General features: G+C 43.9%; 1 protein-coding gene across 1 annotated transcript in view; it reads left to right on the top strand.

Moving 5' to 3' along the window:
• Positions 1-24,536, top strand: part of SUCLG1 (succinate-CoA ligase GDP/ADP-forming subunit alpha) — an 83,780-nt gene that overhangs the window by 49,620 nt on the left and 9,624 nt on the right. The window contains exons 6-7 of the mRNA XM_077478020.1: positions 1,796-1,879; positions 5,855-6,006. Of these exons, the coding sequence (XP_077334146.1) occupies positions 1,796-1,879; positions 5,855-6,006 (236 nt within the window). The remainder of the gene's footprint in view (positions 1-1,795; positions 1,880-5,854; positions 6,007-24,536) is intronic.

Here is a 24,536-nt window from a genome sequence, read left to right as displayed (position 1 = left end):
CCTGTTTCTAACAGCCTGACTGGTTAAGAAAAGGCAGCATGTCATCCATACTAGGAAGTCGGTCAACCGCAATAGGCTGTATGAAGGCATGGCTACACCCTACTTTGATGGGGTTCTTCTACTTCAGTCTCTTGATAGGCAGGTGTGCCCCATAGTTTAAGGTCAAGTCGCATTTTTGACCTTACACACACACACACGCTGCAAGCAAACAGATCACAGGTGAGGATGGTTACCTTTTTAATAGCCATTCAAACCCCTTTGTGTCACCTTGCATGTTATCAGGCCAAAATCACCAGGGTATGTAAACTAGTGATCAGGGTCATTTGGGTAGTTTCTGTTATCATGATTTAAAAAGAGTAAACACAGTTGATTGATAATAAATGGCTTCAGCCAAACGCTAACCATGAGTGACAGAAAAGTTTTTTTTGTTCTCATTCATATTCTCTAAAAAATGCCCAAGAAATAATACATTCTGCCAGGGTATGTAAACTTATGAGCACAACTGTAACTCCTCCCAAACGCAAAGGTGCTCAAATACCACCAAAAGAAAGCTCCTATTTGTGTGGGAAAACATGGTAGTAATTTTATCTGGGTACAGTGTTGCATGATCGCGCAATTGTCAGCCAAAGTAACGCCGTTTCGCTAAAAATGGCCTGGTCATGAATATTGGGGAGGGGGGGGGGGGCATGGTAAATCTTTCAGAGGTCAAGTGGTTAAGGCAAAATAAAAACTTTCCCCTCGTTCCCCAGCCTCATACATACTTAGGTCGTCCTGTATCGATATCAGTGCTTTGCCCGTCTGCAACAGCACTTGGGATGTGTGTGTCAATATATGCACATAGCCCAGCTCAGGAGTGAGCCTGCCTAGGGGAAGCTTCCTTTCCTTTGAGCTCGCACCAAGAGTGCTGGTGGAGGGACCTAGAAGAGGAGGTTCGGGGCCACTGTGTAATACTGTTGCACAGAGCAGGTAAGTATAACATGTTTTGTATTTGGGGGGAAAAAAATCAAAAAAATCCAGCCTTTACAACTGCTTTAAACTATTCTATTTTATTGTACAGTATATAAAGCCTGAACTTTTTTTTTTTTTTAAGTTCAGTATATGACAGGGGAAGTTTAAACAGAACTATAAAAATACACAATTGAAGAAATGCATTCCACATTTCAGGTTTGCTGCATGTAAGTGCAAAGGTGTGACTAGGTCCCTGCATTATTTTCAGTTCCTCTTTCCTACCACTAGATGGGAGTAAAGTACTTTGACTATGAGCTGCACATCATTACCTCCTCCTCAAATGGCTCATAACTATTCTATAAGAAGAAAAGCTCTGCATAGAGAACTAGTCTGCACTTAAGTCAGATGTGCTATTGGACTCCAGCCTTTTTTTTTTTTTCTCTTCCCCCCCCCCCTTCAGTTCCTTAATTAGCTGTAATGCTTTGTGCACAAAATAGACATGCACAGCAAATTATATCGCTAATTATGTAATGGTAGGGGAGAAAAAATAAATAAAAGTTCCTTCCCACACAATTGAAGCTTCTGCCTAGCTGGCTGGTGGAGGTCACAGTATTGTGAGATCCGGGAACACCGCGGAGATTGCTTCTAATCACAGCCCTGGAGTAAAGCCGATCGCTCTCCCATAGTGTTGACAAACCATTCCCTGTAAGCATTTGCCTTGTTGATTGTCTTTAAATGTTAATGTTTTGGTGCAGTTCAGTTTTCTTTCATTGCCATGCAGCTGAAATAAACATGGCACTCCTGTTCCATCATGATAAAAGAAGCCGGTCTGTGTTTTTTTCTGCAGGTATCGTGTCACGATCAGGAACTCTGACGTATGAAGCTGTGCATCAGACGACGCAGGTTGGATTGGGGCAGTCGCTGTGTATCGGTACGGCTTTGTTTTTGTTCTTTTTTTGTTTCATCGTTTACAAGGAGCAAGAAAGCCTCAACACCAGATAATTCATGACCGTTTATCATCCGCCTTTTTCAGTAAGACTCCTTTCACACTGAGGGCACTTTGCAGGCGATACAGCGCTAAAAATAGCGCCTGCAAAGCTCCCTGAAAGAGCCGCTCCATTCACTCCAGTGTGGAAGCCCCGGATAAAAAAAAGTCCTGCTAGCCGCATCTTTGGAGCGGTGTATTTACTCATTGCTTCTGCAGCACTTTACGGTGGTTTTAACCCTTTCTTGGCTGCTAGCGGGGTGGGACGACCGCCCACTAGTGGCCGAATACCGCTAAAACAACGGTAAAGCGACGCTAAAAGTAGCACAGTTTTTTTACCGCCAGCGACCGCCCCAGTGTGAAAGGGGCCTTAGTAACAAACACAGATTTTTACCAGGATGTGTTTTAGGGCCGGTTGACACTGGTGCGATGCCAGACATCGCATTGCTGGGCAGATCACATGCAATGTCTGTGCGATGTGAACAAACTGGCTGAATTTGCATTTCATTCGGGCCAAACTCGTGCAGGACCCTGGGGGTGTCTTACAGAAAGTAAAGTACGTGTTTTATTTTTTTTTTTCATTTTTTTTTTATCTGACCTGCAAAAGTTAAGGATTAATGTGCTAGTATGCATTGCATGCTAGCACATTATATTAAATTTGCCTGCAAACAAAGCCCTTGTCACTGCTGGAGGCCGCTTCCATCTTTCTTGTGGGTCCACAGGCTCCGGCTATGTGAGCCGCCAGTCATGGCACAGGGTTCCTAAGAAACGGCACGGGCGGCTGTTCCCTCAGAGCACATGCGCCGATGATGTAATCAGTGGCATATACAGTAAATGTCTCCTAAACAGTGCATGTACCTATAGGTAAGCCTTCTTATAAGCTTACCTAATAGGTACATACAATCAAGGGAAGATTACTTCCTCGTTAAAGGATATCTAAAGGTTCCTTTACAAAAAAAACAAAAAACAAACATACTGGCTCTTCCTCTGTAGTTGGTTTTGCACAGAGTGGCCCCAATCCTCCTCTTTTGGGGTCCCTCAGTAGCGCTCCTGGCTCTTCCTCTTCCTGAGTGCCCCGTTGAAGTGCTCTCCCACGGGGGCATTAGTGCGGATGCTCTCCTGTGTCCTGCTGCTGTGTCTATTAACACACCACCGCCAGCCCTTGCGTCATTGGATTTGATTGACAGCAGTGGGTGCCAATGGCTGCGCTGCTATCACTCTATCCAGTCATTCTATCCACTCTATCCACTCTATATCACTCTATCAGAACCCGAGACACTGGCTGGAGCTGGTGTGCTCGTCCCTGTCACTGGGAAGACCGGGTTCAGGTAAGTAAAAGGGGGCGGGGGGCTCTATCACAGGAGGTTTTTCACCTCAATGCATAAAATGCATTGAGGGGAAAAACCCTTTACTTTAATTTTGTATTGACACCCGCAGCGGTTTGCAGAGGGCCGTGTGAGCCGCCAGCGATTCAGGGGCAATGCACGTGAATTTGCAGGATTTCCTGCAGCGCACTAATGTGAATCGAGCCCAAGTGTAACAAATTACATATATGATCAAGGCTTCGCATAACCTTGAGGCTGCATTCACACCTGGGCATTTGCTGCGATTCCTCCGCGATTTCAAAACGCCCAAGTGTAAAATGACACCGGATCGCATGAGACGGCCAGCCGCTGGCTGAAGAAAAAGATACTGGGATTATGGCTGATGGTTCCTGCCATAACCCCGGTAAACCACTTCAAAGCCATAATGTACAGTGCCTTGCGAAAGTATTCAGCCCCCTTGAACTTTTCAACCTTTTGCCACATTTCAGACTTCAAACATAAAGATATAAAATTTTTATTTTTTGTGAAGAATCACCAACAAGTGGGACACAATTGTGAAGTGGAACGAAATCTATTGGATTTTTGAAACTTTTTTAACTAATAAAAAAAAATGAAAAGTGGGGCATGCAAAATTATTCGGCCCCCTTGCGTTAATACTTTGTAGAGCCACTTTTTGCTGCGGTTACAGCTGCAAGTCGCTTGGGGTATGTCTCTATCAGTTTTGCACATTGAGAGACTGAAATTCTTGCCCATTCTTCCTTGCAAAACAGCTCGAGCTCAGTGAGGTGGGATGGAGAGCGTTTGTGAACAGCAGTTTTCAGCTCTTTCCACAGATTCTCGATTGGATTCAGGTCTGGACTTTGACTTGGCCATTCTAACACCTGGAATACGTTTATTTGTGAACCATTCCTTTGTAGATTTTGCTCTATGTTTGGGATCATTGTCTTGTTGGAAGATAAATCTCCGTCCCAGTTTCAGGTCTTTTGCAGACTCCAACAGGTTTTCATCCAGAATGGTCCTGTATTTGGCTGCATCCATCTTCCCCCTCAATTTTAACCATCTTCCCTGTCCCTGCTGAAGAAAAGCAGGCCCAAACCATGATGCTGCCACCACCATGTTTGACAGTGGGGATGGTGTGTTGAGGGTGATGAGCTGTGTTGCTTTTACGCCAAACATATCGTTTTGCATTGTGGGCAAAAAGTTTGATTTTGGTTTCATCGGACCAGAGCACCTTCTTCCACATGTTTGGTGTGTCTCCCAGGTGGCTTGTGGCAAACTTTAGACGAGACTTTTTATGGATATCTTTGAGAAATGGCTTTCTTCTTGCCACTCTTCCATAAAGGCCAGATTTGTGCAGTGTATGACTGATTGTTGTCCTATGGACAGACTCTCCCACCTCAGCTGTAGTTCTCTGCAGTTCATCCAGAGTGATCATGGGCCTCTTGGCTGCATCTCTGATCAGTCTTCTCCTTGTCTGAGTTGAAAGTTTAGAGGAACGGCCAGGTCTTGGTAGATTTGCAGTGGTCTGATACTCCTTCCATTTCAAAATGATCGCTTGCACAGTGCTCCTTGGGGTGTTTAAAGCTTGGGAAATGTTTTTGTATCCAAATCCAGCTTTAAACTTCTCCACAACAGTATTACGGACCTGCCTGGTGTGTTCCTTGGTCTTCATGATGCTCTCTGCGCTTTCAACAGAACCCTGAGACTATCACAGAGCAGGTGCATTTATACAGAGACTTGATTACACACAGGTGGATTCTATTTATCACCATCAGTCATTTAGGACAACATTGGATCATTCAGAGATCCTCGCTGAACTTCTGGAGTGAGTTTGCTGCACTGAAAGTAAAGGGGCCGAATAATTTTGCACGCACCACTTTTCAGTTTTTTTATTTGCTAAAAAAGTTTAAAATATCCAATAGATTTTGTTCCATTTCACAATTGTGTCCCACTTGTTGGTGATTCTTCACAAAAAATTAAAATTTTATATCTTTGTTTGAAGCCTGAAATGTGGCAAAAGGTTGAAAAGTTCAAGGGGGCCGAATACTTTCACAAGGCACTGTATGCATACGTTTTTTGATCTTGAAGTGGTTAAATTTAAATGGATGCATTTTTCTTGCTTTATTTTTTTTATTTTTTTTATTTTTTTTTGTATGTCATCACACTAGTCAGTTGCGATTTTGTTGCAGTTTTAAAAATCCTGCTTGCTGCATTTTTGGTGCATATTTGGTAAGCAAAAAAAACGCACCTTCCGATTTGAAATGCATTGAACACTCAAAAAATGCACCATGTTGCTGTTTTTGATGCGGCTTTTGAATCACGTGACCCACGAAAAATACACCATAACACTGTAAAATTGTAGCGAAATTGTGCAAGTTTTTTCGCATCTTTTATTTTTTGGCAAAACACAGAGAACCCTATTTTTCGGCCGCTATATCAGTGCTATATCGGTGCATCCCTATAATATCATTACAGGTATTAAACCCCATTCAGTTACCAGAATACAATGGTTTTCCCTAATCTTTTTTTTGCTCCACTTTGTTTTGATAAGAAGGGAGGAATCATTTCCTGATGATTTTACTTTTTGCTTCTGAAGGAATTGGAGGAGATCCGTTCAACGGTACAAACTTCATTGACTGTCTGGAAGTCTTCTTGAATGATCCAAAGACGGAAGGTATCATTCTGATTGGGGAGATCGGAGGCAGCGCTGAGGAAAATGCTGCTAACTACTTGAAGGAGCACAATTGTGTAAGTCTGAGTGTTCTGTTCTAAATCATTTACAGTGGAACTTTGGTTTACGAGTAACGCAGTTAAAGCGGGAGTCCGCCGTTCTTTTTTTTTTTTTTTTTTTTTTAAAAAGCCAGCAGCTACAAATACTGTAGCACCCGAAGCCGATCTCTCGATCGTCTCTCGGGTGCTGCCGCCGCCATCTTGGGTATGGGAATCAGGAAATGGCTTCTGCAGAATCTACACCGGAAGTGGGTGCAGCTACCTGTACTGTACAGGTACCTGCACCCCCCTCCCCCCTGAAAGGTGCCAATTGTGGCGCAGGAGGGGGGGAGGGTTCCAATGAGCAGAAGCTCCACTTTAGGGTGGACCTCCTCTTTAATGAAAGTTTTGAAAGACGAGCAACTTTGTTCTCTGGCGCCCCCCCCCACACTTCTGGCCACATGCGGTATTACATGTAATAGAAGTCAATGCAGAAAGAAATTTTCTTTTTTTCCATTGACGTCCATAGGGAAACTTTCTTTGATAAGTGAGTACTTTAGATTACTGTTCTCCTGGAACGGATAATGCTCGTAATCGAAGGTTCCACTGTATTGGTCTTCTTCCCATGTATGGTGATGAGTGGATTGTTCAAATATGAATTTCTGTGTCGTTGTCTTCACACCACTTGTAATCACCGATGGCTGGTGCAAATGCGGCACGCAGAACTGCTCAATGGTTGGCCAAACTTGTTAGGATTTCTCTCCTTATAGTCCCACAAGCTGAAAGAAATGAATCCCTAAATTTTCCTATCCATGCTAAACCGCATGAATGGACAAAGCTACAGTGCTGGTTATTGTATTCTGACAGCCATCACCTGCGAGTGTCTGAATTCCCGGCAGAGTGAATGCATCTGACTTGGTTGAAGGCACGGCTCCATCGACAAAACGTGGAATGTAAACTCTACCATCGTCTAGTCGGGTGGTGTGGACAAGGGCCTCTTATGGATAGAACTTTAGCTAATTCAGCAACAATCTGATGAAATTCGAGCCATGACTGTTCAGTTTAACCAATTCAGCCCCAGGAAGATTTACCCCCTTAATGACCAGGTCATTTTTTTGCGATACGGCACTGCATCACTTTAACTGACAATTGTGCTACGTTGTACACAAACAACATTTTTTTCCCCCCATAAATAGTTCTTTCTTTTGGTGGTATTTGATCACCTCTGCATTTTTTTTATTGTTTGCGCTATAAACAAAGACCGACAATTTTGAAAAAACAATATTTTTTTCTTTTTGCTACAATAAATATCCCCCCCCAAAAAATTAAACACATTTCTTCATCCGTTTAGCCCAATATGTATTCTTCTACATATGTTTGGTAAAAAAAAAAAAAAAAAAAAAAATCACAATAAGGGGATTTCAATTGGTTTGGCAAAAGTTATGACGTCTACAAACTAATGGGATATATTTATGGCATTTTTATTATTTTTTTTTTTTTTTTTTTTTCGTCTTGTTTTTTAGCAGGACTGCAGCATTGCGGCGGATAGATCGGACTCTTGACACCAGTGACATGTATTCTGTGATCAGTGCTATAAAAATGCACTGATTACTTTATATATGACACTGGCAGGGAAAGGGTTAACACTAGTGGCAATCAAGGGATTAAATGTGTTCCATGGGAGGTGTTTCTAACTGTGGGGGGATGGGACTGACTGGGGGAGGAGAGAGATCGCTGTTCCTGATCACTAGGAACAGACTATCTTTCTCTCCTCCCCTGTCAGAACTGGGATCTGTTTGTTTACATTGATGGATCCCCATTCTGGCTCTCCGTGGAGCAGTCGCGGGTGGCTGGCGGACATGGCGGCAGGTGGCAACACGCATCAGCTTCCCCGCCGTACATCGGGCACGCGCGCGCCTGCTATAGCTATTAAAGGAACAGACGTACAGCTACAGTGATTCGCAGGAATGAGCCGACCTGCAGTATAACAGCGGCTAAAATGGAACTAAAGGCAAAAAAGGGTTAAAACCCCTGCCAGTTTCATTGATAATGGGAAGGGGGACACAGACTGCAATGAAACTGACATGTTCTGATCTCTCTCTTCCCCTCTCTCCCTCTCTCCCTCCCTCTCTCCCTCCCTCTCTCCCTCCCTCCCTCCCTCCCTCTCTCCCTCCCTCCCTCTCTCCCTCCCTCCCTCTCTCCCTCCCTCTTTCCCTCTCTCCCTCCCTCTTTCCCTCTTTCCCTCCCTCTTTCCCTCTTTCCCTCTTTCCCTCCCTCTCTCCCTCTCTCCCTCTCTCCCTCTCTCTCTCCCTCTCTCCCTCCCTCTCTCCCTCTCTCTCTCCCTCTCTCCCTCCCTCTCTCCCTCCCTCCCTCTCTCCCTCCCTCCCTCTCTCCCTCCCTCTCTCCCTCCCTCTCTCCCTCCCTCTCTCTCTCCCTCCCTCTCTCCCTCCCTCCCTCTTTCCCTCCCTCCCTCTTTCCCTCCCTCCCTCTTTCCCTCCCTCCCTCTTTCCCTCTCTCTCTCCCTCTCTCCCTCCCTCTCTCTCTCCAGGCCAATTTTCAGCCTTCAGTCACACTTTGAATGACAATTGCGCAGTCATGTAACACTGTATCCAAATGAAAATGAATGCCCACAAATAGAGCTTTCTTTTGGTGGTATTTGCTCACCACTGTTTTTTTTTTATCTTTTGATTATCAGCCATTCTGTTTTATGATGTGACCAGCTGTCATTGGACACAGCTGATCACATGGTAAAGAGCCTACGTCATAGGCTCTTTACCAGGAATGGTGATGCGGTGTGTCAGAGGGACATACCGCACTACCAATCGCCGCGCTGTGCGCCCAAGTGGCTCATACTATATAATGGCGGTCGTTGCAACTTTTTATGTCACACGGTATTTGTGCAGCAATTTTTCAAATGCGTTTTTTTGGGGGGAAAAAATTTCATGCATTAAAATTTTGTTTTTTTAATTAAAATAAAACCATAAAGTTAGCCTATTTTTTATTTATTTTTTGCATAATGTGAAAGGTGAGATTACACTGAGTAAATGGATACCTAACATGTTATGCTTCAAAATTGCACATGCTCGTGGAATGGCACAAAAGTTCGGTACTAAAAAATCTCCATAGGTGATGATTTAAATTTTTTGTTTTGCATTACAGAGAAGGTCTAGTGCAGTGATGGCGAACCTTGGCACCCCAGATGTTTTGGAACTACATTTCCCATGATGCTCACCTGAACTGCAGAGTGCATGAGCATCATGGGAAATGTAGTTCCAAAACATCTGGGGTGCCAAGGTTCGCCATCACTGGTCTAGTGCTAGAATTTTATTGCATAGTTTACATATGTGGGAACGACTTACATATGTGGGAACGACTTACGTATGTGTTTACTTCTGCGAGCAAGGACGGGGACATTTTTATTTATTTTTTATTTTTCTAGTTTTTAATTCTTTATATATATATATATATATATATATATATTGTTTTTTTTTCACTTTTGATAAACATCGCTTGTAATAGGGGTCAATAACCCCCCAAGATCTCACCTCTAGGCTGGGAAGCCTGAAATAAAAAATACAATTAAAAAAGCTTCCCAACCGAGGCGGCGGCAGTTTTTTTTTTTTTTTTTTTTTTCAAATGCAGAGGCTGGGCATGACGTCATAACATCGTGCCCGGCCTCTGAACAATCATAGAGACTCCGGAGATCATCTGGCCCACTGGAAATCTCTATGGTCAACATTGGCCACCAGATGGTTCCTTCTCTTGTTCCCCGATGGCAGGGGCGAGCTGGGAGAAGCACAGGAGGGGACTATAAGAACGATCAAGCAGTTGAACAGCCGCTATGATTGTTTTTATGGAGAAGGGAATCACTGGCTCTAAAAGGAGATATCTGAATGATGCCTGGAACTGCAGACATCATTCAGATATCACCGCTCAGTCAACGATGTTGGTCAGGCAGGAAGCTGTAAAATTTTAAAGTGGTTGTAAACCCTTACAAACCACTTTGACCTACAGGTAAGCCTAGATTTAGGCTTACCTGTAGGTCCAAGAAATATCTCCTAAACCTATACGGTTTAGGAGATATTTACCTGAAGACCGACACCGCTGTCTACGGCGCATGCGCCATAGACAGCGGCGCGCAGGCGCACTGGGTAAGCCACAGATCGCGGCGATATGCCGCGAGTATCGGCTCCCGTGCGCATGCGCCGGAGCAGCGAGACCCACCAAGAAGATGGACGTTTGGAACTACAGGGGACAGCGGTGACTTCGCTGCCTCCTGTGTCAGGTAAGTGACACATAATGGACTACTATGCGATGCATAGTAGTCCATTATGCTTTACCTTTGCAGGGAATGAAAGGGGAAGTAAACTCATCAGGGTTTACTTCCTCTTTAAGGCCTGATTTCTTTAGAATTGCCAAACATTCTATACTCCCTGGAGTAAAAATCTGTTATTTGTGGTATTAGGGTTTGAGCATGCACTACAGACACAGGTTTAGCTGTTGTGATATAGAACGTCTTTATAAATAAATCCAAGTTTCATAAATTAACAAAATATTGCTTTTTGACGAGCAGAAGTACAACTTGAAAATATAAACTACCCAAAAACTGTAAACTCTATTGGCTGTAATGCCATTGCACATATTACCTATTACATATTGCCAATATTAAGAAAAAATATCATTTCTATAATAATCTTTTTATTTATTTTCCAGCAGCTTAGTAGATGCTCGCTACATATTCCTTTCCTATGTGGTAGTGCTGTGTTAATTTTGACGTCAATTTTCAATTTAGTTTTATTCATAGTCTTTTGACTAAAATGCCAATTTTAGTTTGTCGTATTTTAGTAATCTGAATTGTTTTGGTTTTAGTATTTTAGTTGACTAAAATAGTATTGAATTAGTCGACCAAAATATTTTAGTCGACCAAATTAACACTGGCTATAACGAACAAACTTCCCATAAGAATTGTTGCCTGTAGCAGGCAAAAATATCTAAATATACTAAAATATCCTGCCATGTCCGGGCAACGTAGTAGCTATTACAGTCAATGCGTTTTTAGATTTACAGCTAAATCTATTCCCTTCGGCTCCTTTCACGGAGATGGCTGTTCAGCATTCATCATGCGCATTCTGATAGCTGAAAATCAAAAATCAAAAAACAAAAAACAGCAAGCACGCATTTATGGAAGTATACCGATAATGTGTCTCCTTTACAAGAGTTTTTCCTCTTAATGGCAGAGAACAGCTACTTGGACCGCAGCTTATCTTTATTAGAATAGGTATTTCACAGAATAAACAAGTAATGCAGATGGTGTCTGTAGTTTTATATACAGAGCACTTCTCTGCTTGGTCCTGGGCTTTTTATGCCGCTTGTATTCAACTTTAACGATGGTAACTTTTAAACCTTGTTCTTCTCTTTTACAGTGTAGCTTTACCTTTCTATTGCACAACATTAAACCATGACTTACACGACTTAAAACTGCTGAGTGCAATGCTGTTTCTTTGCTGTAGAAGTATACCTTTTTGTCTCTGGAAAAAATACGGCGGTGTGATGGCCTGGCCCTATTCTGTGGTTGTTTAAATACTCCATTACAGCAGAGATCCCAGAGCACGGTAGTATATTTTTTGCTAAGACCAAGGCATAAATCCAGTTAAGCTTTTAACAAGGTGCCTTTTAAAGTATTCACATCTAAACTGCAACCTGTGTTTGCGATTCCTATCTTGACTAGAGAATGAAAATCGTTAGAAATGCAGTACTTGTGCTAAACTGTTTTACTGGGAAGCAGTCTAGGTGCTCATAGTGCACTAAATTACATTGCTTTTAGTCTCCTTTGCATTGAACAGTCGCATGATTCTGCCTGATTTCAAAGTGTTCTGTACCTCTAATAATGGTCATGGGACTTGACCAACTTGTGGCCAATCGGAACACAAAATAATCAGTGGCCTTGACCAACTTGTTGCTAATCAGAGCATGAATCCATCACTGGACCTAACCAACTTGGCTTGTGGCCATTCAGAATGTGATCTAATCAGTGGACCTGACCAACTTGTGGCCAATCAAAGCATGATCTAATCCAGGGGTAGGCGACCTCGGACCTCCAGCTGTGGTGAATCTAAAAATCCCATTCATGCCTCTGCCTCTAGGAGTCATGCCTGTGATTGTTAGGGTCTTGCAATATCTAATGGGACTTGTAGTTTCAAAACAGCTGGAGGGCCAACGTTGCCCACCCCTGATCTAATCTGTGGACATGACCAATTTTGGCTTGTGGCCATTCAGAACATGAAATCGCTTGGCATGACCAACTTGTGGCCAATCAAAGGTTGAAATCATTAATGGACTTGACCAACTTGGCTTGTGGCCCTTCAGAACATTATAAAATCAGTGGACCTGACCAACTTGTGACCAGTCAAAGCAGGGAATTCTCACTGAACTTGACCACCTTGGCTTATGGCCATTCAAAGTCTTCAGTACATCTCAATAAGGGAATTGGGACTTGACCAACTTGTAGCCAATCAAAGCATAAACATCATCACTGGACTTGACAAACTTTGCTTGTGGCCATTCAGAAAGTAATCTAATTAGTGGACCAGACCAACTTGTGCCCATTCAAAGCATGAAATCATCACTGGGACTTTAACAACGTGGCTTGTGGCCATTCAAAACGTGACATAATCAGTGGACATGACCAACTTGGCTTTTGACCATTCAGAAAATAAAATCATCACGAGACACGACCAACCTGTGGCCAATCAAAGCATGAAATCCTCATTAGACTTGAACAACTTGGCTTATGGCCATTCAAAGTCTTCAGTACCTTCTCAATAAGGGTTTTGGATCTTGACCAATTTGTGGCCTTTCAGAAAAATAAATCCATCATCGAACTTGACCAGCTTGTGGCCAATCAGAACATAAAAAATAATCACTGGACCTGACCAACTTGTGACCAGTGAAAGTGAAAGCATGAAATCATCACTGGACTTGGCCAACATGGCTTGTGGCCAATCAAAGTGTTCAGTAACTTTTATAATGGTCTTGTGACTTGACCAGCTTGTGTCTATTTTAGAACCGAACAGTCAGTGGACTTGACCAATTTGTGGCCTTTCAGAAAGTGAAATCGTCCCTGGACCTGACCAATGCGTATTGTAGTTTTACAATACAGAACCAACTGTAGAGAGCTTCTACATGGTTTGATGTTTGCAGCTACTGCAGTTGTCTCATTGCTTGGGGAAAAAAAAACTAAGCCACTAATGCTTTTTAGTTCGTGAAAGGATAACCACATTCTCCAATAGAACAGTAAGTTTCTGTTTTATCTTAGCAAATGTATGAGACTTGCAGATTCGGACACATGCTCAACTGGTCAGAGCTTTAGAGCAATACCAGTTTGAAGCTAATCGGAGCTTTGCAGCACTCCAGGATTAGGATATTATGCAGCCAATCAAAATACTGAAATAGTCATAGCACCAGATCCAAGCATGCTTTAGCAATATAATTAATAAAGCACTTAATCTCACATTTACCAAACAATTGCTGCAGGTTAATCTTCCTAGTCCATGTTCTAAATGATAGTGATTGATCTACCACCAGTGAATGTTTAGCAAACGTCACATTCACTAATTTATGAATACTCCCCAAGCGTTAAAAAGGATAACTAGTAAATTGCATGGTAGAAAAGATAAATTTTTGTCCCTTGGGTTCACTTAATTGAAGCCGTTGCTAATATTTTTTTAGGCGTGTATACATTTCATGTAAAATGTATGTTTTAAAGCTGAACTACAGCTTTTTGATACAAATTAGTTTGGGCCAGCTTGGCCCTAACAAACTGCTCCTCACTAACATAAGGCTGCTGGATGTGCCGTAGCAACTGTATGTAGCTGAGAACATAGAGCACTGCGTTCCGGGTTGGAGCCGAGACTTTCTGTCTCATGCCCAGAACACGGCAGAGTCTATTTGTTTGGCAGAGTCAGGCTGATGTTACAACCTCTGTATTCATTGGTAGAATACATTGCTTTTTTTTTTTTAATGGCTGAGTGCCGATCTCTGTGTTCTGGGTACAAGAAAGGAAGTCTCGGATTTCACCCAAAAATGTAGTACTGTATGTAGCCTCATCTCTATGCAATTTATACTGCACATCCACCAGCCTCACATGTTAATGGGGGACATGGTTGGTTTGTTTGGGCCAAGCTGCCCCAAACAAACTATGTATAGTATAGCAAAAGCTGTTCAGCTTTAAGTCCAGCGAGGTGCTTAACACCACCTGGGATTAGCTCTATTATTTATATCTGACAGCTTTATAGTACTCCCGGAAGATGGCTATCGATGTATTTCTGGGAGCCGGATGCTGAATCTCCTGAGCTCTGCATCTTGAACAGGCGAGTCGCTGCAGCTGCTATGCCCACCCCTCCCTTTCTGCCCATTCACAGAAGCCTTGGTATTATGTGAGCACCGTCACAAAATACAAAGGCTTCTATGAATGGATAGCAGAGAGGAGGGGCGAGTGTGGCTGCTCTTTGTGCTTCGGTTCTCTCAGATCCCTGAGTGTCTCTCCTGCAGAGCAATAAACCTGTCTAATGTAAATAATAGAGAAGTCTAGGAGATGTTATGCTGCTCCTTTAACACATTGGGGGTTATTTACAAAAGGCAAATCCACTTTACACTGCAAGCACACTTGGAAGTGCAGTCGCTCTAAATCTAAGGGGTAGCTCGGAAATGAGTGGAAGCTCTGCTGATTTTATCGTCCAATTATGTGCAAGCTAAAATCCTGTTTTTTTTTTTTATTTTTTTTATTTTTTTCTTGCATGTCCCCCTCGGATCTACAGCGACTTTACTTCCAAGAGCACTTGCAGTGCAAAGTGGATTTTCCTTTAGTAAAAAACCCCATAGTGTGCCTTCAATTATTAAAAAGTAGAATATAGATTTAATTATTTTAAAGTTGTAAACCCTTACAAACCACGTTAACCTACAGGTAAGCCTAGATTAAGGCTTCCCTGTAGGTCCAAGAAATATCTCCTAAACCTACACAGTTTAGGAGATATTTGCCGAAACACAGGCACCGATGTCTACGGCGCATGCCGCAGGCGCACTGAGCGTGCCGCTGTCAACGGCGATATGCCGCGAGTGGCGGCTCCCGTACGCATGCGAGGGAGTGACGTCATTGCGGCTTTGTCAAGTGACAGCGGCGGAGCGACGAGACCCACCGAGAAGATGGATGCTCCAGACTACATGGGACAGCGGTGACTTCGCTGGCTCCTGTGTCAGGTAAGTGACACATAATGGACTACTATGCGATGCATAGTAGTCCATTATGCTTTACCTTTGCAGGGAATCAAAGAGGAAGTAAACCCATTAGGGTTTACTTCCTCTTTAAAGCGGGACTGTACTGGGGGAAAAAAATATTAAAAGCCAGCAGCTATAAATACTGCAGCTGCTGACTTAATAAATGGACACTCACCTGTCCCGGGGTCCAGTGATGCCGGCAGCCGAGGTCGATCGCTCGGCTCTCGGCTGCTGCCGCCACCATTCTAGGTGAGGGAATCAGGAAGTGAAGCGATTCGGCTTCACTTCCCGGTTCCCTACTACGCATGCGCGAGTCGCGCAGCGTAATAGGAATTGTCCACGCTGTCTCTGGGACCCGTGTGTGTCCCAGCAGACAGCGCGGCAGGACAGGAAGAGGCATAGACTCCCACGGGAGTCTATGCCCGGAAGTGGGTGTAAATACCTGTCTTTGACAGGTATCTCCACCCCCCTGAAAGGTGCCAATTGTGACACCGGATGGGGGGGAGGGTTCCGATCAGCGGAAGTTCCACTTTAGGGTGGAACCCCGCTTTAAGTACAGGAATACCCCACCTTTAAGTACACAATGGGGTTTATTTACTAAAGCTGGAAAGTGCAAAATCAGGCTCACTTCTGCATAGAAAGCAATGAGCTTCCAACCCCAGCTTGTTCAATTAAACTTTGGTAATAAAACCTGGAAGCTCATTGGTTTCTATGCAGAAGTGAGCCTGATTTTGCACTTTCCAGCTTTAGTAAATAAACTCCATTGTGTACTTAAAAGTGTGGGGTATGCCTGTAATGTGCTTCTGTAGAAGGATACAAAGTGTTAGAATGCAAGAGGGTAAAAAAACCCTTCTCTGTAGCAGCCCCCCCAGCCCAGCTAATACTCAATTGAGCCCAATCTTCCTCCACCAATGTGTATGAGAGCCTCGGCTCTCCAGGGACTCTCTCTCCCTGTTGCCTAATACAGCAGCGGAAGCCATTGGCCAATGAGGAGAGAGGGGGTGGGGCCGAGCCACAGCTCTGTGTTTGAATGGATGGGCAGCTCGGGAGTGAGCCTGCCTGGGTGCCCCCATTGCAAGCTGCATGCTCTGGGGGCACTAGGCAGGAGGGAGGGGCCAGGAGTGCTAGTGGGGGACCTGAGAAGAGGATCGGGGCTGCTCTGTGCAAAAACACTGCATAGAGCAGGTAAGTATGATGTTTAAAAAAAAAATTACTTTTAATATCTCAATACATACACGTATTAATTTGAAAAATATGCAATCGCAGAAAAATACCAGACGATTCTGCGAGAAATCCAGTAAGCTCCTACCAGAACTTGAGCGGGGCTGATGACAATGCTTTGGATTTCATTGCTGCAGAGGCAGTGTGGTCAGCTCATCATAGGAAGTTAGGAGCTTGCTGGATTTTCTGGCAGGATCAATTTGTTTTTTATTGCATTAAAAAAAAGGGATTTTACACACTGAAATATGTGCATGTGGCATACTTTACCTGTTGTTTTTCCTTCCTATTGTACAGCAGCATTTTCTGCTATCAAAGTCTTCATTGTACTGAGGGATCTCAAGAATGTTGCAATAATTGGTCTGGGCTTTCTTTCTGTCTTCCCTTGAGAAGAGGAAGGGAAAGCTTCTTTCACAAATCCCTGTTTGCACATTTACTTCAGCTCCCTATTAGCTTCCTTTTTGATATCAGTTTCTTGTATCCTAATTAACAACTTAAAGGTGTAAAATGGTCAGTTTTTTTTTTTTTCCCCCCTCTTGGGTTTTTTCCAATTAGCACCATTTAAAAAAAATAAACCAAAAGCGCCTAATCTTTTCATTCATTCTTTTTCTAGCTTAATTTGCTACTTTTAGATACACTTCTTCTCTTTTTTTTTTTTTTATTTTTATTTTTTTATTTTAGCCATGTTTAAATGGAGGTGAAAAAATAATTAGCTGGATCACTATGCTACTATTAGTATGGGCTCCATAAAGAGTGAAAAGTCTTCATTGACCATGTAATATTAATGTAGCGTGACCTGTAAAAGCCGCTCTATTATCGGCTTTTATTATAGCTAAGATTCATCATGACAAAGTTACAGTGACTAGTTTATAAAATAGAATTTTTTTTTTTTTTTTTTTTTTTGTTTTTTTCTCGTTTTTAATATACCGATACTAAAAATATTGCTAAATAATGCAGCGTAGTGGTTGTTCTAGGATATCTTTTGGAAGGCTTGGCTTGACAACAACAAACTAAACATATTCTTGATGTTAATGTTTTCTAAATTATTATTTATTTATTTTTTGTGGGTTTTTTTTTTCAGGAAAAACCTAACTGGTTTTAAAAAATACTCCCCTCCCCCCCCAAACACTTGTTCTGGCTAACCTGTGTAAGAAAGATCTGTGTACTTGCCCATCTTCAGGCTACTCCGGTCACCTGATCTCCCCTGTGTCAGCCAGCGCTGGCTGCAGGGGAGAGGAGAGAACGCTTTGGCAGTGATTGGTAATGACAGGGAGTGGAGACCCCACCTGTATTCTTCATTTGCCCATCCATGTCAGCACTCCCTGCTTTCCCCTGCAGCAGCCACTGGCTGACACAGGGGAGATGGATCACATGACCGGAGCAGGCTGAAGATGGGTAAGTATACAGAGATTTCTTACACAGGTTAGACAGAATAAGTTTGGGAGCATCTCTCCAAAAATGCCATTTGTGTTGCAGGGGATGCTCCCTACCGAGTTTGCACCTTAGCGCGGGCTTCTAGTAAAAAATCACTGAGCCAATCACACAAGGAGGAAATGACCTATCTGGGGGACATTCTGTACACCATCTGTGTACAGAATACCTTCAGGTAGCCATATTGGATTGCATTTTACAGACAATTACAGCACTGCAGATTGAAACTGAAGTTTGGAGGGACAAAGGATAAGAAGCTTTATACCTCATGAGCATTTGCCTCCCCACTGCAAGGGTCTCTTGTTTTTTCTATTGTATGATTAGCAGTCAGGTGGGAGTGTCTGTAGACAGGAGAGGTGAGATAGGAGTGTGGAAGTGTTAATTGGCCATAAAGGGGCACCCAGTGCAGGAGTCACAGCATGCTTAATTTTTTATTTTTTTGGTGCAGCGGGTTGATGATCTCCACCTTACAAGAGGCCAGTTGGACTTTGCGTAGTGCGGTCAGCACAAGGACAGTGCTGTGTTGCATCCAGAGAGATTTCCATGTTTGCTGTAAAACCCGTTTCACACTGGAGGCGTTTTTCAGGCGCTTTAGCGCTAAAAATAGCGCCTGTAAAGCACCTGAAAAAAGCCTCATTTGCAATCCCAGTGTGAAAGCCAGAGTGCTTTCACAATGGGGCGCTGCGCTGGCAGGATGTAAAAAAAAAAGTCCTGCAAGCAGCTTCTTTGAAGCGGTGTAGGAGCGGTGAATACGCCTCTCCTAAAGCGCCCTTTCCCATTGAAATCAATGGGCAACACCGCCGAAGCCCTGCTGCAGCGGCACGTTGCAGACAGTTTTAACCCCTTTTTTCAAAATCTAGTGGGGGTTAAAAGTGCCCCGCTAGCGGCCGAAAAACAATAATAAAGTAATAAAGCGCTACTAGAAATAGCAGAGCTATACCGCCGACGCCCGGGCGGCAACCGTTTGTCCCGGTGAGTTTGCAGTTTACTCAGTGGTGGTGGCACAATGATTTGAACAATATTGATCAATTTTGTGCACTGGCTTGGACGCATCTACCCTTCTTTCACTTCTATATGCATTTGGACTATTGAAGTTTATTTTGAATACCTTTTTGTGTATACTCATCAATTTCACAAATTATATTGTTTTTTTTTTTTTTCATTTATTGTCGCATTTTTTTTTTCTTGTGCTGGAGCACCTTAAATACCTTAAAAAAAATAAAATTATATATATATATATATATATAATATATATATTTATTTATTTATTTTTTATGGGGAGGCGAGAGGCTTCTACTACTATTTCAAGGCAGGGCAAGGGGTGGGCAGGAGAGGCAACCGCCCATGGTGCAAGGGAGCAAACTATAGAAACAGGGAGGTAATCCCATTTTACAGCATGTATTATCAGTGGGGGAGGGGGGCACAGTCCTGGATCCTTGCCCTGGGAGCTGGAGAACCCTGTCCCAGTAATGCTTAACCACTTAAGCCCCCGACCATTTGCCTGGCCAAAGACTAGAGCGTTTATTTAGCGTTTCGGCTCTGCATCGATTTAACTGACAATTGCGCGGTCATGTGATGTGGCTCACAAACAAAATTGATGTCCTTTTCCCCCCACAAATAGAGCTTTCTTTTGGTGGTATTTGATCACCTCTGCAGTTTTTATTTTTTGCGCTATAAACAAAAAAAGCGTCAATGTTGAAGAAAAAATAAATTTTTCACTTTTTGCTATATAATACCCAAAAAATATATAAAACATTTTTTTTCCCCTCAGTTTAGGCCAATACCTATTCTTCAACATATTTTTGGTAAAAAAAATCGCAATAAGCATTTTATTGAATGGTTTGTTTGTTTTTATTTATTTATTTTTTACTAGTAATGGCGGCAATCAGCAATTTAATATTTTTTATCGGGACTGCGACATTATGGTGGACAAATCGGACACTTTTTTTAGCACGATTTTGGGACCATTCACATTTATACAGTGATCAGTGCAATTAAAAATGCATTGATTCCTGTGTAAATGTGACTGACAGTGAAGGGGTTAACCACTAGGTGGCGGTGTAGAGGTTAAGTGTGTCCTAGGGAGTGATTCTACCTGTGGAGGGGGAGGGGCTGTGTGTGACACATCACTGATCACCGCTCCCGATTACATGACGCTGTGATCAGTGTCATTAGGCAGTCTAATGTAAACAAGCATTTCCCCATTCTTCCTCCCCGTGAGACGATTGCGGGTATTCCTGCGGGCATTGAGTCCGCGGGACCCGCAATCGTGCTCACGGAGCTCCTGGCATGCGCGAGCACCCCCCAAGCTGCCTCTTAAAGGGCAACATACAGGTACGTTTAATCTGCATGTACGTGCCCTTCTCCCACAGTATATCTGCGCGAGGCGGTCGGGAAGCGGTTAAAGGAGTTCTTTCGCACCAGCCCACAAAGGTGGTTGTTCTCCATATAGCATGTTGTGAAGGGGTGGAGCAGTGCGTCGTTACAATGCATTTCACTCTTCTCACGGTTTTTACTTTTTTATTTTTTCAAACTTTAAAATGATGCTGTGCAATCACAGTGACTGGAAGCAGCGACGCGTGTTGCGCTGCATAAAAATGCAGACAGTGCTGCACTTTACACCTCCATGCAGCAGTATGATGTGAACAGGGCACCTTGCATTGAGCCTGTGCTGAAAAATACTCATGGTGTAACCAAGCCCTGACTGCAGCAGTACTCAGGTCGGGTCACAAGGCTAGCTGTGCTGTGCAAATCTCGGGACTGGTTTGACAGTAAGGCAAATTCTTTGGCTAGTGGAACCTGTCCTCAACTGTTTGGTTAGCGTTTTAACTGCGGGTTCGCTTTCAATCTCTTTCAAATTAAATCTGTACAGTATTCCGCTTTTTTGGGTTAGAGGTAGATTCTGTATTTCAGGTTATTTCCATCACGGTGTGGTGGGGGAGGGGTCAGAAGTTGCAAGCCATCGATTGCTCCATATAATAGGCTAAAAGTGTTTAGTGGCCCGGCATCCACTATCTTATTATAACTAATGAATAAACAATTGAAATGTTTCCTAATTTGTTGTTTTGTTCTCCGCCTGGCTAAACGGTCGTGCTCATGCTCATCGATTATACCTGCTTTGTGATTTATCACAATAATTTATAAGTGAGTCGCTTTCATTTTTTTTCTCCTTCTCCAATTCCAGACAAATTTATTTTGTTAAATGCTGGAGGTGCTGAAATTAGCCATTCGACTTCAGCAGGGAAAACCAATGGCGTATATTATTTATTTATGTTTTGCAAGTGATTTTCTGTTAAGTCAGGAACTCTGTAAATTGACATGTTCAGCTGGTCTGCATACTTCAGCATGGTGGGGGGGTCTCGTGTTCGAGGTTTATGGGAAATAACAGACGCGGCATTTGAATAGAAGTCTTAAGGTGGTCAATTCATCGGTTGGCAAGCTGTGCTCATACCTTGCATGCGGCCTGGTCAGCTACAGGTGTTCATCTCTGCCAGTACCTGTGCTGGCTAATTATGTGCAAGAAAATGCTACAGAGAGCCCCGAGCAAGCATTGTACTATAGTTACGTCTTTTCATTCCACCTGATTGTCCAGTCTGTTGGCTAACTTTTGTTAGAGCTAGGAGTCCTAAGAGAGCCTGATACTATACCAGGGGTCTCCAACCTACTTTCTGAGGGCCACATCCAAGGTTTTATCTGGCCCTACTAATAGGGTCAGTGGTATACAATTTCAATACGCACTGATTGTTTGTTTGTTTGTTTGTTTGTTTGTTTGTATTTTTTTTTTTTTTTTTTTTCCCCTATAAAATTTAACAAATATGTTATACTTGCCTACTCTGTTGCAGTGGATTGCACAGAGCAGCCTGGATCCTCCTCCTTCTTGGGCCCCTCTTGTGTGATCCTGGTCCCTCCCTCCTGTTCAGTGCCACCACAGCAAGCAGCTTGCTATGGGGGCACCCGAGTCGAGTAACAGCTCCTAGTGTCCATTCAGACTCGGAGCCCCGACCTGGCCCGCCTCCTCTCTCCCCTGATTGGCTTGCTGACTTGGCAAATATTTTCTCCCCGTGTATTGGACAGTGCTGGCCGATCTGGGTGGGGAGGGGTCCTGGGACTGAGCTCTACTGTATACAATGTTGCTGTATATTTATCATGTGACCATGGAATAAAGCCTTGAACCCTTTCAAGGAATCCTTGGTGTGCTGATGACATTTCTTCACTTTGAGCTCCGCTCAGGGCTGTTAAACGCTGGAGGAGTCCAGACTACCGATCAGTGTATTGGAACTTGGGGTGATGAGGCTGTGCCTGGATCACTGGACCGATTGGCTCAGAGGGCTCCCGGTATGGATCCAGTCAGACAATGCCATGGCGGTGACTTATGGGCAGAACAAAAAGTGTGTTGGCAGCTCTGGAAGTAGCCATCATTCTCCAGTGGGCAGAACTCTTCGTTTTGGCCCCCTCCCCGCTGTATACATTGCAGGAGTGGAAAACTGGCAGGCAGACTATCTCAGTCAGCAGGCGTTGGACCAAGGGGAATGGTCCCTTCATCTGGACCCGTTTTCATCTAATGTGTGTGGTGGGGCACCCCCAAGGTGGACCTTTTTGGCATCTCGGTTCAACAGAAAGGTACCAAGTTTGTGGGAAGGTCACGGGATCCTCTTGCGGATGCCACAGATGCTCTGGTGGCCCCATGGGGCCAGTATCATCTGATCTACGCCTTCCTCCCCCCTCTCAAGCTTCTTCCGCAGCTTCTGTGCAGGATCGAGGCCTTCGTACACAGACCTGGTACGATTTGGTCACCGACATACCTTGCCTCTCAGGAAGGACCTGCTGTCCCAAGGGCCGATCTCCCATCCTGCGACAGTTGCTGGCTTTGACGGCCTGGCTGTTGAAAGCCAGGGGCTTAAAGATAGAGATTTACCTAGGTCGGTGATCTGACAATGCTAAAGGTTAGGAAGTCTACCTCCTAGGAAGATTTACCATCGTACATGGAAAGCGTACATTTGGTGGTGTGAGTCGATCGGTGTTCACCCTTGTTCTGTCTCGGCTCGGATTTTGACCTTCCTTCAACAAGGTGTTGAGCAGAAGTTGGCCTTGAGTACCATCAAGGGCCAAGTGTCATCTTTCAGCGACCCCCCCCCCCCCCCCCCCCTAACCACACATTCCCTGGTGCGTACTTTTATTCAAGGGGTTTGACACCTTACCCCACTGGTGCGGTCTCTTCTACCACAGTGAGATTTGAACTTGGTGCTCTGTTCTCCAGAAGCCTCCCTTTTGAAAGTATTCGGGAGATTCCCCTGCTTGCACTGTCTCAGAAGGTAGTTTTTTGGAGGCCATCAATTCTGCTTGCAGGGTGTCAGAACTGGTGGTGTTCTCTTGTTGTACCCCCTACCTGGTGGTTCACAATAAGGTGGTTCTTTGTCCATGCCCATCATTCCTACCTAAGGTGGCCTTTGACTTCCTTTTGAATTAAGACATCGTGTTGCCTTCCCCTGTGTCCCAGGCCCACTCATCCCAGGGAATTTGCGATGAATTTCTTGGTTATGTGGTTAAAGCAATTCAGGTGTATCTGGCAGCCAGAGAGTCTTTTCAAAGGTCAGACTCGATCACGGAGGGGCCAGGAAAATGGCTGTCCGCTTCTTCTGCGACCATTTCCAGTTGGATCAGACAGACAGTGACCCAGGCCTATTCTATCAAGGGTAAGGTTCCTCCTTTCCCCTGTTACAGCGCACTCTAATAAGGCGCTTAGTGCTTCTTGGGCCTTCTGTCCTCAGGCGTCAAGGGTGCAGGTTTGCAAGTCGGCCACTCGGTCATCGTCCCCATGTTCACTAAATTCTATGAAGTGGATGTGCTGTCATCTGCAGATGCTGCTTTTGATTGTAAGGTTTTGCAGGCTGCTGTTTAGATTGTCTGTTTCCTCTTTGGGGTGTATTGTTCAGATGGGCTCCAGTTGTCTTTGTTGAGCTCCTGTTACCTGGTTGGCTCTTGTGTTTTAGCCTTGGGATTTTTTGTTGTCCCACCCTCACATGTTTGGCACTGCTTGGGGACGTCACTATGATACTGAATATGGAGCGCTGTGTCCATCTGTGATTGAAAGAGAAATAAGGATTTTTCTACTTACCGTAAAATCCATTTCTCTGAGTTCATTGAGAGACACAGCTCGCAAGTCCTGGTCATAAAGGGGGTTAAATCTTCCAGAGGTCAAGTGGGTAAAATCTGTGCGTTTACGTGAAATTTTTAAGTTGGTGATCCGGAGCAGTTATTAATTATTTATTTTATTTTTCTCCATTGTTCGCACATGTTAAAATCTGGGGGGGGGGTTTTGGCCAAAAGCCAACCCTACAGTATGTTGGACGAACCTAACAGCGTGGTGTTAGGGGGCTCCACTGCATTGTTGCCACTTCACCTTTTATAGCGCCCCCACCTGTGCATCCTCACCATGTATCCCAGGCTTCTCTTGCTTAGCATGGTGGGTTCTGTTGGGTATAGGAGAGGGAGGTGAGTAGACGTGCTGACCCGGAATTGACATGTATGTAATCACTTTTGGTTCTCCCGGCCAGCATGAGCGAGAGACCATCTAATAAAATGCGTTCTGGACTGCATTAGGCTATTGGAGCTCAAGGGAGACATGCAGGGTCTTTTAGATTTCCCAT

Source organism: Lithobates pipiens, unplaced genomic scaffold, assembly GCF_037356315.1.
Source record: "Lithobates pipiens isolate NorthernLeopardFrog02 unplaced genomic scaffold, aLitPip1_a1.2 Scaffold_13, whole genome shotgun sequence".
Taxonomy (NCBI): domain Eukaryota; kingdom Metazoa; phylum Chordata; class Amphibia; order Anura; family Ranidae; genus Lithobates; species Lithobates pipiens.
This window is presented reverse-complemented; position numbering and strand designations above follow the sequence as displayed.